The sequence below is a fragment of the Cnephaeus nilssonii genome (assembly GCF_951640355.1).
Source record: "Cnephaeus nilssonii genome assembly, chromosome: 14".
Classification (NCBI taxonomy): domain Eukaryota; kingdom Metazoa; phylum Chordata; class Mammalia; order Chiroptera; family Vespertilionidae; genus Cnephaeus; species Cnephaeus nilssonii.
The window spans coordinates 61,901,572-61,917,681 of NC_137085.1; the positions used below are offsets into that span (position 1 = coordinate 61,901,572).

The 16,110-nt window shown below is 44.0% G+C and overlaps 3 protein-coding genes across 5 annotated transcripts in view; 2 read left to right on the forward strand and 1 right to left on the reverse strand.

Moving 5' to 3' along the window:
* The window catches only part of LOC307111423 (interferon omega-2-like), a 39,235-nt gene extending 28,625 nt beyond the window's left edge, over window positions 1–10,610 (forward strand). The window contains exon 2 of the mRNA XM_079791314.1: window positions 8,668–10,610. Coding sequence (XP_079647440.1) covers window positions 9,756–10,343 — 588 coding nt within the window. The 5' untranslated portion in view covers window positions 8,668–9,755 and the 3' untranslated portion in view covers window positions 10,344–10,610. The remainder of the gene's footprint in view (window positions 1–8,667) is intronic.
* LOC307111049 (interferon omega-2-like) lies at window positions 1,164–5,361 on the forward strand. Its single transcript, XM_079790744.1, has one exon. The coding sequence runs from the start codon at window positions 3,620–3,622 to the stop codon at window positions 4,205–4,207; it is 588 nt and encodes a 195-aa protein (XP_079646870.1). The 5' UTR covers window positions 1,164–3,619; the 3' UTR covers window positions 4,208–5,361.
* Window positions 7,453–16,110, reverse strand: part of IFNE (interferon epsilon) — a 40,049-nt gene continuing 31,391 nt past the window's right edge. Inside the window, exons 4-5 of one of the 3 annotated variants that reach the window (XR_013814569.1) lie at window positions 14,373–14,579; window positions 7,453–7,569 (exon numbers count right to left, since the gene is read on the reverse strand). The gene's annotated coding sequence lies outside the window, so the exon portion shown is untranslated. Of the gene's footprint in view, window positions 7,570–10,122; window positions 10,215–11,121; window positions 14,580–16,110 lie in introns of those variants that run through there. The other 2 variants (XR_013814570.1, XR_013814571.1) reach the window with 2 other exon arrangements.

Sequence of the window (16,110 nt, forward strand, 5' to 3'; positions counted from 1 at the left end):
CAGCAGCTGAGTGGATTTATTAACCAGACGGAGCACGTACATCGGGGTTAATATCCACTGGGCAGCAGGGAGGGTCCTGCTCCAGCAGTGGGGGTCGTGGTCGCCAGTCTTCTGAGCGTTGGTTGCTGTGACTCTTCTCTCTGTCCTCAGAGCGGGTCCCATGTGCATTAAATGACAGGAAAGTGATGTGGCTGGTCACTGACCCAGGAGGTCCTGCTCTCTGAGCCTCTGGCAGAGGCAGCCCAGCCCTGCGTTGGTGTAGCTCAGGGCTGGCTCCATCCTCCCTCTGTGGCACCCTGTGTGGCTAGAGTCAATTCTGCCAACTTACACTTTGCCCTCTTGTCAAAAGAAGTCACTTCCCTTTTTTCACATTTATGACATACAGAATTATATTTGTTTCATTTTTGCCCACAAACAACTGTCGATTTTGCTTTCTGGGAAAGTAAATGAGAAATAAAAAGTCTGAAGTCATGACAATTATAGAGATAAATGGTGAACTCCCTTTGTCTTTTTTTACTTCCCGTTGTTTGTATTGACCACACAGTGAAGTAGAAAGTAATGTCTGATGGCCCGGCTGGGCAGGCTCAGTGGTTGAGCATCAACCTATGAACCAGCAAGTCATGGTTTGATTCCCGGTCAGGGCACGTGCCTGGGTTGTGAGCTTGATGCACAGTAGAGGGCATGCAGGAGGCAGCCCATCAATGATTCTCTCTCATTATTCACCTTTCTGTGTCTCTCTTCCTCACTCTTCCTCTCTAAAATCAATACAAATATATTCTAAAAATTAAAAAAATATATATATATATATACATATTTTAAAAAATAATAACAGAAGAGCAAGACAGACTATGCCCAGGAAACCACTGTAATGACTATGTTGTTATTTACATTTAAAATGAAGCATCAGCCGAGGCCGGTTTGGCTCAGTGGATAGAGCGTCGGCCTGAGGACTCAAGGGTCCCAGGTTCGATTCCGGTCAAGGGCATGTACCTTGGTTACGGGCACATCCCCAGTAGGGGGTGTGCAGGAGGCAGCTGATCGATGTTTCTCTCTCATCGATGTTTCTGACTCTCTATCCCTCTCTCTTCCTCTCTGTAAAAAATCAATAAAATATATTTTAAAAATTTTTTTAAAAAAATAAAAAAATAAAATGAAGAATCATGAATAATTAAGGAAAGCAGGCCGTTTCTCACTGACTTAGCATCCTGAGCCTCACTGCCCTGCATCCTGAGCAGGAGACAGAGGGATGAACAGAGAAGCCCAATAGAAACGCACAGACTGAATGAGCAGCTGAAGTTCACCAGTTTCTGTTCTACAAGTTTCTACTGAGAAACCTCGTCATTGAATCTCCTGTGACTAGCTCAGAAATTCTGAGCATAATGTGTTCCATAATTTAAGTAGAGACTTGAACCATAAACGCTGCACTAGTACAATGTAAAGGGAAACTGGACCACCAACTTATACTATATACAAAAATAAACTCAAAATGGATAAAGACTTAAGTGTGAAACATGATAACCATAAAAATCCCAGAAGAAACCATAGGCAGCAGAACCTCTGACACCTCTCAGAGCAATATGTTTGTGGATACATCTCCTAGAGCAGAGGACACTAAGGAGAAAATAAACAAATGCGACTACATCAAAATAAAGAGCTCTGCACAGCAAGAGAAACCATCAACAAAATGAAAAGGGAGTCCAGTGTGTGGGAGAACATATTTGCCCATGATACATCTGATAAAGGGTTACTATCCAAAATTTATAGGGAATTCATACAACTTAATAAAAGGAAGACAAAAAATCCAATTAAAAAATGGGCATAGGACCTAAATAGACACTTCAAACAGGACATACAGATGGCCAAGAGACATATAAAAAGATGCTCAAAGTCACTGATCATCAGAGAGATGCAAATTGAAACAACAATGAGGTATCACCTCACACCTGTCAGAATGGCTACCATCAACAAATGACAAGTGCTGGTGAGGATGTGGAAAAATTGGAACCCTAGTACACTGCTGGTGGGAATGCAGACTCATACAACCATTATGGAAAATATTGTGGAGTTTCCACAAAAAAATTAAAAATGGAAATGCCATTTGACCCAGTGATCCCACTTCTAGGAATATATCCTAAGAGACCCGAAACACCAATTAGAAAGAATGTATGCACCCCTGTGTTCATAGCAGCACAATTTACAATAGCTCAGATCTGGATATAGCCCAAGTGCCCATCAATAGATGAGTGGATAGAAAAGCCCACTGAAGATAAATGATTGCAATTGCATAAGTAATGCGTCCACCTACTTAGACAAAACAAACGTTTGCTGTCAGCGTTTAGGGCTGTGGGTACCAGTGACACCAGGGTCCTGGCTCAGGCAGAGGTACCACTGAGGACAAGGGTCCTTCACACAAACACTCCCGGAGGAAGGGTGAGGATCCTGACAGGTTCTTTTTTAAAAAAAGATACTTTATTGATTTTTTACGGAGAGGAAAGGGGAGGGAAAGAGAGTTAGAAATATCAATGAGAGAAACACTGATAAGCTCCCTCCTGCACACCCCCTACTAGGGATGTGCCTGCAACAAAGGTACATGCCCTTGACAGGAATCGAACCTGGGATCCCTCAGTCCGCAGGCCTACGCTCTATCCACTGAGCCAAACCGTTAGGGCCTAACAGTTTCTTTTGCCACAAAGACACAAGCCCCTCTAACGTAGGGGATTCTAAAGACCTCAGGATGGAGTGAGCCTGCCTTCAGGGGGTGAATCCAGGAGAATTTGGGCTGAGGACACTGTCACTCCAGAGGAAAAGCATTATTAGAGCTGATAGCATCTGTGACGCTGGGAAAATATTACTGTCTTGTGATGAGAATCTCCACACCTACACCCACCAGCAAAGAACCCGGATTCCTGCTGGGGGTATCGGCACAGCCTGAGGAGCACTAACAACCAGTTACAAATGCCAGAAGGAAACGGCAATGTCTACAGAAGTCCTGACCTAGTGGCCCCCACGAAGCATAACCACGTGGCCCTGCAGGAATGGGTTCTAGAGGAGAAACATCCCCAAACGCAGTCACTAAAAACCTGAGCTTCTGCAGTGCATAAAACAGTAAACAAAACTCAGTCCTTGGTTCTAAAGAGTTTATTTACCAACCATGGTCTGCTGAGTACCTGACAAAACACACAAACCCACAGAGATGAGGTGACGCCCATGTTGCCCAGAGTCAAGGCAAACTTTTATTGCTAATACAAAGAAGAGCAATATTTATGCAGTAAATTTATATACGTGAGTATGTACCTGTGTGAGTATTTACACACCTACCTACACTTTCACTTTAGGACAAAGACATTTCTCATTTGACTATTAAGTATCCACTTGTATGGCACATCTGAAGTGTATGGTGAAATTCAGTAGTGTAGATTAATGACATCTTCTTAGAACACCTAAATTAAATGAAAACAAAAAAAGGAAGTGAAAGTGGAAAGAAATGCTTAGAAAATGAAAACTGTGGTGTTCCCTATTTAAGGGCCCTGCCTAGAAAGAAGGTCATTGGAGAACTTCTGGCCCAAGGTTGTTCACCAGACGCCCAGCTTAGCCAGGCCAGCAGCACCCTCCTTTGCCCATGGCCCTCCTGCTCTCGCTACTCACAGCCCTGGTGCTGTTCAGCTCTGGCCCCGGGGGAGCTCTGGGCTGTGACCTGCCTGAGGACCACGTCCTGCTCAGCAGGGAGAACTTAGTGCTTCTGAGCCAAATGAGCACCATCTCCCCTCTCTTCTGTCTGACGGACAGAAAGCACTTCAGCTTCCCCCGGGCAACGGTGGATGGCAGCCAGGTCCAGAAGGCCCAGGCCCTCTCTGTCCTCCACGAGATGCTCCAGCAGATCTCCGACCTCCTGCCCACAGAGAACTCCTCTGTCACCTGGAACATGACCCTCGTGGACCAACTGCGCACAGGACTCCATCGGCAGCTGGAAGACCTGGACACCTGTTGGGCGCGGGAGATGGGAGAGGAGGGATCTGCCCTGGCCACGCAGGACCCTACCCTGGCCTTGAAGAGGTACTTCCAGGGCATCCGTCTCTACCTGAAGGAGAATAAATACAGTGACTGCGCCTGGGAAGTTGTCAGAGTGGAAATCATGAGGTCCTTCTCCTCAACAAGAGCCTTGCAAGAAAGGCTGAGAAATAAGGACGGAGACGTGGGATCGCCCTGAAAGGATTCTCATGATGAATGTGTCATATCATGTTTGCACATATGTCTTGGGTCAAGTCAAAGGCTCTTGGGTCAGCTTTAGTCACAGAATTTATTATGTTTTATTCAGCAAATCTGTTGTCAGGGTATTACGAATGAAAATATTATGAAATTTAGCTCCTGGGATATCAGTCCCTAATATGTTACTGTGGCGATGCTATTTATTTATTTATTTTTTATTTATTATTCCTTTATTTATATTTAGTATTTATTGTTTTATGTTATCATATTGATATATTTATATAACCAATATTTGCCCTTACATTGTATTAAAATTTACAAAACATGTTTAATTTTTTGCCATTAAATTTGTATTCTGCTTTCTTTATTAAATTCTTATCAAAGTAATTTCCTGAGTTCTTTTATTCTGAAAACCTAAATCCTTTTATTTTTCTACATATATCTACTTCAACATACTACTTATCTATTAAGTCCTATAGAATAGTCCCATCACTTCTCAGAAAATGCCTATCAAAAGCTGGAAAAGCATGGAAGTGATAGAGTCCTAGAAAGTATGGGAGATGTTCAGTACGTATGTCTGAGTTGTAATTGATTTGTATTCCATCAGCAAGGAGCAGTGCGTAGAAATATCTGAGCGGAGTCATCTAGGGTGGAGTGGAAATGTTCTATGGTATTTGTTGGCTGTTCCTGGCACCTATACTCTTCCCCCCACTCCCTCTGGGTCCAACTTTACTGAATTATTTCCCTCCCTTATATAATGTCTCTGCTCTCCAGACTTCTGTTGTGGTTTCAGCTTCAAGGTTTCTACTCACAGTAAAAACCAAACCGAGAGAGTAAAGTTGAGTGGGAGCTCTACGTTTGTCAAATCCTTTGTAGGCAGGCCAACCAGTTGGGTGCCCTCCCTGCAGCACGAGCTTTTCTGTAATATAACTTTGCTTTTGCTCATGTCTTTGTCCATGAATTAATTTCTTTGATTTCGTGAGACAACGAACTGGGACCTGAGCAATCTATAGATTCAATGCAATGCCTATTAAATACCAATGACATATTTCACAAATCTAGAACAAATACTTCAAAAATTTATATGGAACCAAAACAAATCCTGAATAGCTGCAGCCATCTTTTTTTAAAATTTAATAAATCTTTATTGTTCAGATTATTACAATTGTTTCTCCTTTTTCTCCCCATAGCTCCCTCCATCCAGTTCCCATCCCACCTTCTGCCCTTACCTCTCCTGCATTGTCCTCATCCATAGGTGTACGATTTTTGTCCAGTCTCTTCCTGCACCCCCAATACCCTTTTCCCCCTGAGAATTATCAGTTCACTCCCTTTCTATGCCCCTGATTCTATTATATTCACCAGTTTATTCTGTTCCTCAGATTTTTAATTCACTTGATTTTTAGGTTCACTTGTTGATAGATATTTGTTTGTTGTTCATAATTTTTATCTTTACTTTTTTCTTCTTCTTCCTCTTCTTAAAGAATACCTTTCAGCATTTCATATTATACTGGTTTGGTGGTGATGAACTCCTTTAGCTTTTTCTTGTCTGTGAAGCTCTTTATCTGACCTTCCATTCTGAATGATAATGTTGCTGGGTAGAGTAATCTTGGTTGTAGGTTCTTGTTCTTCACCAATTTGAATATTTCTTGCCACTCCCATCTGGCCTGCATAGTTTCTGTTGAGAAATCAGCTGACAATCGTATGGGTGCTCCCTTGCAGGTAATTAACTGTTTTTCTCTTGCTGCTTTTAATATTCTCTCTTTGTCTTTTGCTCTTGGCATTTCAATTATGATGTGTCTTGGTGTGGTCCTCTTTGGATTCCTTTTGTTTGGGGTTCTGTGCGCTTCCTGGACTTGTAAGTCTATTTCTTTCATCAGGTGGGGGAAGTTTTCAGTCATTATTTCTTCAAATAGCTTTTCAGTATCTGGCTCTCTCTCTTCTTCTGGCACCCCCATGATCCTGATGTTGGTACGCTTGAAGTTGTCCCAGAGGCTTCTACACTATCTTCAACTTTTTGGATTCTTTTTTGTTTTTGCTTTTCCACTTGAGTGTTTTTTTGCTTCTTTGTATTTCAAATCTTTGACTTGATTCTTGCGTTCCTCTAGTCTTCTGTTGGGTCTCTGTATAATATTTTTTTTATTTCAGTCAGTGTATGTTTAATTTCTAGTTGGTCCTTTTTCATATGCTCGAGGGTCTCGCTAAATTTATCAGCCTTTTCTAGGAAATTCTTGAAAAACCTTATAACCGTGGTTTTGAATTCTATATCCAGTCATTTGTTTTCCTCCATTTGTTTTGTTTGTGATCTGTTACTTTGTCTCCGCATTTTTGCTGCTTCCCTGAGTTGGTAGGGTAGCTTTGTGTGCTAGGTGTCCTATATGGCCCAGTGGGTCAGCCTCCCCAGTTACCTGAGGTGGACACTCTTGGTGCACCCCTTTGTGGACTGTGTGTACAGCCTTGTTGTAGTTAAGTCTTGGTTGTTGTTGGTATCACTGGGAGGAATTGACCTCCAGGCCAATTGGCTGTGAGTATCAGCTGTGTCTACGCCGGGAGACCTGTGCTGGAGACAGCCTTATAGGACCAGACTTGCAAAATTGCAAAAGCCTCTGTGCTCAGCTTGGATGGGGCAGAGTCTCAGGGCTGAGCAGACAGTCTTGGCTTCCTGTCAGCCCTGCCCTTGTGCGCGTGCCTCCAGACCTCTGCCTTCTGTGGCTCCCCTGAGTTTCTGCCTGACAGTCCAGATTCCTGCAGTAAGAACGTGGGTCCCCAGGGCCTCGCCTGGAACTGGGGTTCAGTGCAGTCAGAACTGGGGTTCAGTACAGTCAGGAGCTTCCGACTCCCTTCCGCTAGGGAGGGCTAGTCGCAACCTCCGCAGTCAGTCTTCTCTGTACGCACACATGCGTGCGCACCCACACGTGCGCACCTCTAGACCCCTTCCTGCCGCAGCTTCCCCGAGTCCAGTCTCCGAGTCTCCATGTGCCTTTTTCTCTACCTGACAGTCCAGACCCCCCCATATGAGCCTGGGTCCATGGGGTTTCACCTGGAACTGGGGTTCAGTGCAGTCGGAACTGGGGTTCAGTGCAGTCGGGGGCTTCCTTCCCCCTCCGGCCAGAGAAAGCTCGCCAGGCACTCAGCCGCTCTTACTCTCTGCGCACGCGTTTTCGTACTTCAGTGCTTTGTGGCTCCTCTGATTCTCTGTGAGCTTTTCTCTCTCCTTCTAGTTGTAGGATTTCCACTCAGCCAGCTTTCCTGTGGTTCTGGATGATGTCCATTCTGTCTTTTAGTTGTAGTTTTGAAATTGTTGTGTGAGGCAGCAGTTTAGGTGCTTACCTATGCTGCCATCTTGGTTTCTCCAGCTGCAGCAATCTTGAGAAAGAAGAACAAAGTTGGAGGGAACACAATACCAGATATCGTTATACTACAAAGACACTGCAATCAAAACAACCTGGTACTGGCACAAGAACAGGTATATAGATCAATGGAACAGAACAGAGACCCCAGAAATAAACCCAAGCTATTATGCTCAATTAATATTTGATAAAGGAGGCAAGAGCATACAATGGAGCCAAGACACTCTCTTTAATAAATGGTGTTGGGAAAATTGGACAGATACATGCAGAAAAATGGAACTAGACCACCAACTTACACCATACACAGGAATAATCTCAAATAGGATAAAAGACTTACATGTAAGTCATGAAACCATAAAACGCTAGAAGGAACCATAGGCAAAAAATCTCAGATATCTCTCATAGCAATATAGTTATGGATACGTGTCCTAGGGTAAAGGAACTAAGGCAAAAATAAACAAATGCAACTACATCAAAATAAAAGGCTTCTGCACAGCAAAAGAAACCATCAACAAAACATAAAGAAAGGCCAATGTGTGGGAGAACCTATTTGGCAATGATACATCTGATAAAGGGTTACTATCCAAAATATATCAGGAACTCATACAACTTAACAAAAGAAAGAAAAACAATCCATTAAAAAATGGACAAAGGACCTAAATAGACACTTCTCCAAACAGGACAAACAGATGGCCAAGAGACTTGAAAAGATGCTCAAAGTCACTGATCATCAGAGAGATGCAAATTGAAACAACAATGAGGTATCACCTGTCAGAATGGCTACCATCAACAAATGACAAGTGCTGAGGAGGATGTGGAGAAAAGGGAAGCCTAGTACACTGCTGGTGGGAATGCAGACTGGTGCAACCATTATGGAAAATAGTATGGAGTTTCCTCAAAAAAATTAAAAATGGAAATGCCATTTGACCCAATGATCTCACTTCTAGGAATATATCCTAAGAATCCCAAAACACCAATCAGAAAGAATGTATGCACCCCTGTGTTCATAGCAGCACAATTTACAATAGCTCAGATCTGGATATAGCCCAAGTGCCCATCAATAGATGAGTGGATAGAAAAGCCCACTGAAGATAAATGATTGCAATTGCATAAGTAATGCCTCCACCTACTTAGACAAAACTAACTTTTGCTGTCAGCGTTTAGGGCTGTGGGCACCACTGACACTTGGGTCCTGGCTTAGGAGAGAAGGAGGTCACCACAGAGGACAAGCGACCTTCACACAAACACTCCCGGGGGAAGCAGGAGGATCCTGACATGTTCTTTTGTCAACAAAGACACCAGCCCCTCCGCCTAGGGAGAATTCTAAGGACCTCAGGATGGAGTGAGCCTGCCCTCAGGGAGTGAGTCCAGGAGAGTTTGGGCTGAGGACACTGTCACTCCACAGGACTAGGATTACTAGAGGTAATCTCGGCCTCGTGAATGGGGTGGTGCTGGGAAAATATTACTATCTTGTTATGAGAATCTCCACACCTACACTCACCAGCAAGGAACCCAGATTCCTGCTGGGGGTATTGGCACAGCCTGAGGAGCACTAAGCCAGTTACAAATGCCAGAAGGAAATGGCAATGTCTACAGAAGTCCTGACCTAGTGGCCCCCGTGAAGCATAACCACATGGCCCTGCAGGAATGGGTTCTAGAGGAGAAACATCCCCGAAACGCGGTCACTAAAAATCTCATACTTGTTGTGCATAAAACAGTAAACAAAACTCAGTCTTCGGTTCTAAAGAGTTTATTTACCAACCATGGTCTGCTAAGTACCTGACAAAACACACAAACCCAGAGTCAAGGCAAACTTTTATTGCTAATACAAAGAAGAGCAATATTTATGCAGTATATTTATATACGTGAGTATGTACCTGTGTGAGTATTTACACACCTACCTACACTTTCACTTTAGGACAAAGACATTTCTCATTTGACTATTAAGTATCCACTTGTATGGCACATCTGAAGTATATGGTGAAATTCAGTAGTGTAGATGGATGACATCTTCTTAGAACACCTAAATTAAATGAAAACAAAAAAAGGAAGTGAAAGTGTAAAGAAATGCTTAGAAAATGAAAACTGTGGTGTTCCCTATTTAAGGGCCCTGCCTAGAAAGAAGGTCATTGGAGAACTCTTGGCCCAAGGTTGTTCAACAGACACCCAGCTTAGCCAGGCCAGCAGCACCCTCCTTTGCCCATGGCCCTCCTGCTCTCGCTACTCACGGCCCTGGTGCTGTTCAGCTCTGGCCCCGGTGGAGCTATGGGCTGTGACCTGCCTGAGGACCACGTCCTGCTCAGCAGAGAGAACTTAGTGCTTCTGAGCCAAATGAGCACCATCTCCCCTCTCTTCTGCCTGAAGGACAGAAAGCACTTCAGATTCCCTTGGGCAACGGTGGATGGCAGCCAGGTCCAGAAGGCCCAGGCCCTCTCTGTCCTCCATGAGATGCTCCAGCAGATCTCCGACCTCCTGCCCACAGAGAACTCCTCTGTCACCTGGAACATGACCCTCGTGGACCAACTGCGCACAGGACTCCATCGGCAGCTGGAAGACCTGGACACCTGTTGGGCGCAGGAGATGGGAGAGGAGGGATCTGCCCTGGCCATGCAGGGCCCGACCCTGGCCTTGAAGAGGTACTTCCAGGGCATCCGTCTCTACCTGAAGGAGAAGAAATACAGTGACTGCGCCTGGGAAGTTGTCAGAGTGGAAATCATGAGATCCTTCTCCTCAACAAGAGCCTTGCAAGAAAGGCTAAGAAATAAGGATGGAGACTTGAGGTCACCTTGAAAGGATTCTCACTGATGAATGTGTCACATCACATTTGCACATATGTCTTGGGTCAAGTCAAAGGCTCTTGGATCAGCTTTAGTCACAGAATTTATTATGTTTTATTCAGCAAATCTGTTGTCAGGGTATTACGAATGAAAATGTTATGAAATTTAGCTCCTAGGATATCAGTCCCTAATACGTTACTGTGGTGATGCTATTTACTTCTTTATTTACTTATTTATATATTTATTTATATATTTATTTATTGTTTCTTTGTTTATTTAGAATTTATTGTTTTATGTTATCATATTGATATATTTATATAACCAATATTTGCCCTTATGTTGTATTAAAATTTACAAAACATGATTAGTTTTTTGCCATTAAATTTGTATTCTGCTTTATTTATTAAACTAGAGGCCCGGTGCATGAAATTCATGCACGGGGGGTAGGGGTGGGGAGGGGTGGTGCCCCTCAGCCCAGCCTGCACCCTCTCCAATCTGGGACCCCTCGAAGGATGTCCAACTGCCCATTTAGAAGGGCAGTCGGACATCGCTCTCACAATCCAGGACTGCTGGCTCCCAACTGCTCGCCTGCCTGCCTTCCTGATTGCCCCTAACCGCTTCCACTTGCCAGCCTGATCACCCCCTAACCACTCCCCTGCCAGCCTGATTGATGCCTAACTGCTCCCCTTCCAGCCTGTTTGCCCCTAACTGCCCTCCCCTTCAGGCCTGGTCCCCCACAACTGCTCTCCCCTGCAGGCCTGGGTCACCCCCAACTGCCCTCCCCTGCTGGCCATCTTGTGTCCACATGGGGGCAGGATCTTTGACCACATGGGGGCAGCCATCTTGCTGGCTGTTGGAGTGATGGTCAATCTGCATATTACTCTTTTATTAGATAGGATACAGGCCTGGTGCATGGGTGGGGGCCAGCTGGTTTGCCCTGAAGGGTGTCCTGGATCAGGGTGCGGGTTCCCTTGGGGCTTGGGGCGGCCAGGGCGAGGGGCCTGTGGTGGTTTGCAGGCCGGCCACGCCCCCTAGCAACCCAAGCAGAGGCTCTGGTATCTGGGGTTTATTTACCTTCTACAATTGAAACTTTGTAGCCTGGAGTGGAGCCAAGCCTTCTGCTCGCTCCTTGGATGCAGCCATTTCTGTTGGGACTCATGTATCTAATATAATTGAAACTTTGTAGCCTTAAGCAGAGGCCTGGGCTGGCCAGGGCTGCAGAAGCTTAGCTTCCTCCATTGCCGGTTACAACCATTGCCTCCTGCTCTTTCCAGCTCCGTGACTGCCGCCATTTCTGTTTGGATTTGTTTACCTTCTATAATTGAAACTTTGTAGCCTTGAGTGGAGGCTTAGGCCGGCAAGGGCAGGTGGAAAGCTTGTCTTCCTCTGTTGCCAGGGAAACCCAAGCCTCCCTCCTGCTCTCTGTGGCTGCAGCCATCTTGGTTGAGTTCATTTGCATATTTGCTCCTGATTGATGGTGGGCGTGGCTGGTGGGCATGGCTTATGGGTGTAGCAAAGGTACGGTCAATTTGCATATTACTCTTTTATTAGGTAGGATTCTTATCAAAATAACTTCCTGAGTTTTTTTATTCTGAAAACCTAATTCCTTATATTTTTCTACATAGATCTACTTCAGCATACTACTTGTCTATTAAGTCCTATAGAATAGTCCCATCACTTCTCAGAAAATGCCTATCAAAAGCTGGAAAAGCATGGAAGTGATAGAGTCCTAGAAAGTATGGAAGCTGTTCAGTACATATGTCTGAGTTGTAATTGATTTGTATTCCATCAGCAAGGAGCAGTGCGTAGAAATATCTGAGCGGAGTCATCTAGGGTGGAGTGGAAATGTTTTATGGTATTTGTTGGCTGTTCCTGGCACCTATACTCTTCCCCCCACTCCCTATGGGTCCAACTTTACTGAATTATTTCCCTCCCTTATATAATGTCTCTGCTCTCCAGACTTCTGCTGTGCTCTGCTTCTGCTATGGTTTCAGCTTCAAGGTTTCTACTCACAGTACAAACCAAACCAAGAGAGTAAAGTTGAGTGGGAGCTCTACGTTTGTCAAATCCTTTGTAGGCAGGCCAACCAGTTGGGTGCTCTCCCTGCAGCACGAGCTTTTCTATAATATAACTTTGCTTTTGCTTATGTCTTTGTCCATGAATTAATTTCTTTGATTTCGTGAGACAGAACTGGGACCTGAGCAATCTATAGATTCAATGCAATGCCTATTAAATACCAATGAGATATTTCATAAACCTAGAACAAATACTCCAAAAATTTATATGGAACCAAAACAAATCCTGAATAGCTGCAGCAATCTTGAGAAAGAAGAACAAAGTTGGAGGGAACACAATACCAGATATCGTTATACTACAAAGACACTGTAATCAAAACAACCTGGTACTGGCACAAGAACAGGTATATAGATCAATGGAACAGAACAGAGACCCCAGAAATAAACCCAAGCTATTATGCTCAATTAATATTTGATAAAGGAGGCAAGAGCATACAATGGAGCCAAGACACTCTCTTTAATAAATGGTGTTGGGAAAATTAAACAGATACATGCAGAAAAATGGAACTAGACCACCAACTTACACCATACACAGGAATAATATCAAATAGGATAAAAGACTTACATGTAAGTCATGAAACCATAAAATGCTAGAAGAAACCATAGTCAAAAAATCTCAGACACCTCTCATAGCAATATATTTATGGATACGTCTCCTAGGGCAAAGGAAACTAAGTAAAAATAAACAAATGCAACTACATCAAAATTAAAAGCTTCTGCACAGCAAAAGAAACTATCAACAAAACATAAAGGGAGACCAATGTGTGGGAGAACCTATTTGGCAATGATACATCTGATAAAGGGTTACTATCCAACATATATCAGGAACTCATACAACTTAACAAAAGAAAGACAAACAATCCAATTAAAAAATGGACAAAGGACCTAAATAGACACTTCTCCAAACAGGACATACAGATGGCCAAGAGACATATGAAAAGATGCTCAAAGTCACTGATCATCAGAGAGATGCAAATTAAAACAACAATGAGGTATCACCTCACACCTGTAAGAATGGTACCATCAACAAATAAAGATAGGACGAGTGCTGGTGAAGTTGTGAAGAAAAGGGAACCCTAGTACACTGCTGGTGGGAATGTAGACTGGTGCAACCATTATGGAAAACAGTATGGAGTTTCCTCAAAAAAGTCAATATGGAACTTCCATTTGACCCATTTTTGCTTTTAAATGTATTTTGCCCAGGGACAAAATATTCTTAAGTCAGTAGGCCATGTTGTGTGGCTTTCTTAGTAGAACTTGAGACTCTTTAATGGAAAATTTCACTTTCTGATAAAATCTGTCTGTAGCCCCTGAATTTAAATGATGTCAGATTTTCAATTCCTTTTCTTAAAAACTTACACAACTTTACTCGTGGCCACACTGGAAATCATAACGATTAAATAAAATATTTGCAAATTATAGGCTGAGAATCTGAACATAAGGAATGATTGTTGTCTTTAGTGTTGTTGTAACATACAGTAATCTGCATGGTCCACATTTAGCTAAGCATAGACAAGCCATGAGGAGCTTTGATTGCATTTTCTTCAACACTCTGGGGTGCACCTGCTGAGCTCCCCCAGTAAATGGCAACTCTAGGAGGAAAGCATGAGGCCAAGAGGGGTAAAGAATTGTGAATTTATTAGGTCATCTGGATACCAGAAATGCTGAGCCCCCAAATGGCGCCAACCCCAAAGATGGGGATTCAGAGGTTTTTTAAAGGACTCTAGGCGGGCTTTTTCTGGGCGGAGGATTCTCTGTGCAAGTCTGCATTCCGGGAAACTCCGAAGGGGAGAGATAATAGTCTTAGCAAGTGGAATGTGGTCTAAGCAAGTGGAATGTCCATTGTGAAGTGGCCTAAAGGTCAGTTCCCAGTGGAGAAGGTATAGATTCAATCCTTTGATCAGACCTAACAGTCCAGACTTTTTGTTTTATGGACTAGGGACAAAGGTCATATCTTCTGTATTTACTTCCTGCTAAGTGGGGACAAAGAGCTCACAGGGGGATGGACTTTGCTGGTAGTCAGCTGGATGAGGGGTCACAGCAGCATGATTTCTCCAAGACTGGTTGGTGAAGGCTTGGAAAGCGGTCCTGTTGAGTGACTTGAGAGGTAAAAGCTTATCCTGAGGCTGTCACAGTGTCACTTGTCTCGTTTTACTGCTTTTCTGGGCCAGGAGCTGAAATACAACTGAGGTCTAGATGTTATCTTTAGGAGGGAAAAGATCAGGGGTCTAAGTTGCCTCACTAGTGATATGAAAGGGGAGGAAAGGAGCAGTTGAAGCTGCGGGCCTGGATGGTTGGATAAGACGTAAAATGGACTTTCTGTAGAAAATAACCATTGGCTTCCGGGAACACCTGGTAGTCAACCCATTGGGACCAATGGCAGTTCGGCACTTCTTGGTTAACTGTGGTGTTGCAAGCTGATGATGGGAGATGGCCTTTTGTTATATTGCCCTGTGACCTTGTAAAGCATAAAGGAGCTTGGGCAATTAGTGGGGTGTGTAGAGTGATAGGACCTGTGACCGGGAGGGAGGAAAGAGCTACCTTAGTAAGAGATAGAATATAAGTACAGGAAAGAAGGGAGGCTTAATTTGCCTGGGCTATAGGATAATTACCTAGTAGGGTGTCTGCCTTTTTGAGAAATATAGTTCCCTTTTCCTTTGTATAAGCCAGAGTGATTTTTGCCTGATTCCATCTCTTGATTGGTATAGAGATGGTGGTATATGCTGAAGAGGAGAGGGAAAGGCAGAGCCAGCAATTCCTGGCTAAGGAGGGAATGGGTAAGGTTAAGTGTTCATTCGAGATGAGTGGAGGTGAGAAAGTTCCTCATGGGTATAGGAGGGGAGGGCTGGAATAGGGTGAGAAGGAGAGCTAATTCACACTTCTAGGGTCGGGATTGTCCCAAGGGGGGAAAGGGTATGTTTAGGATCTAGAAAGAAGGAAACCTCGTCCCAGGGGTAATCGAAGTCCCTTTGTAGAAGGGAGTCCCATAGAAAGGTGAGACTCCTGATGCAAAGGGAGAGGTGGCAGTAGCTAGAACCTGGAGGATTTGTATTGGGAGAGGAGGTGGGCTTTCAGGAAGTCAGGGTTATTAGAGTACATAGGGAGCCCCTGCAGGGGTGCTCACTCATTTGTTCTCTTCTTCTGGAATACAAGTAAGGTGAAGTCTGGTTGGCCTGATCAGGTGGCTGTAATACTTAGAGGACTCCAGCTCATGTGATGGAGGTGTTCCTGAGATGGGTTTTAACCTGGAAAGGTGGAACCATGGGGTATGCCTGGTAGTTTAGCAGCAATTGGGGCAGTTAAGAGTACCTGATAAGGGCCTTGCCATCAGGGCTATAAATTATTGATGGATTTCCTTTAGGAGGAGTAGGGGGATATCTCCTGTAAAAGGCTGAGGGAAGATCTGATCAGCATGTTCTTCAGTAATTATATGATGGTATTTAAAATGGGGACATTGTCTTTGAGAGGGGTCTCTTCGGAAGGGAAGTTTCCTAATAAGAAGAGCCTTCCATACATGAGTTTAGGGTGCATGGGGGGATTGCCCTGATGTGCTTAAATACTAGAAGTAGGAGAGTAGGTTAAGGTTCTTTAGTTTCAAGAACTAATTTAGTTAGGTGAGACTTAATTAAGGAATTTGCCGTTTCTACCTTGCCTGCAGATTGGGGCTGGTAGGGGGATGTAAGTTCCATTGGATGTTCAGAGTGG

Excerpts from the sequence above, each read along its gene's own strand:
- LOC307111049 (XM_079790744.1), top strand. The coding sequence starts at position 3,620 with ATGGCCCTCCTGCTCTCGCTACTCACAGCCCTGGTGCTGTTCAGCTCT.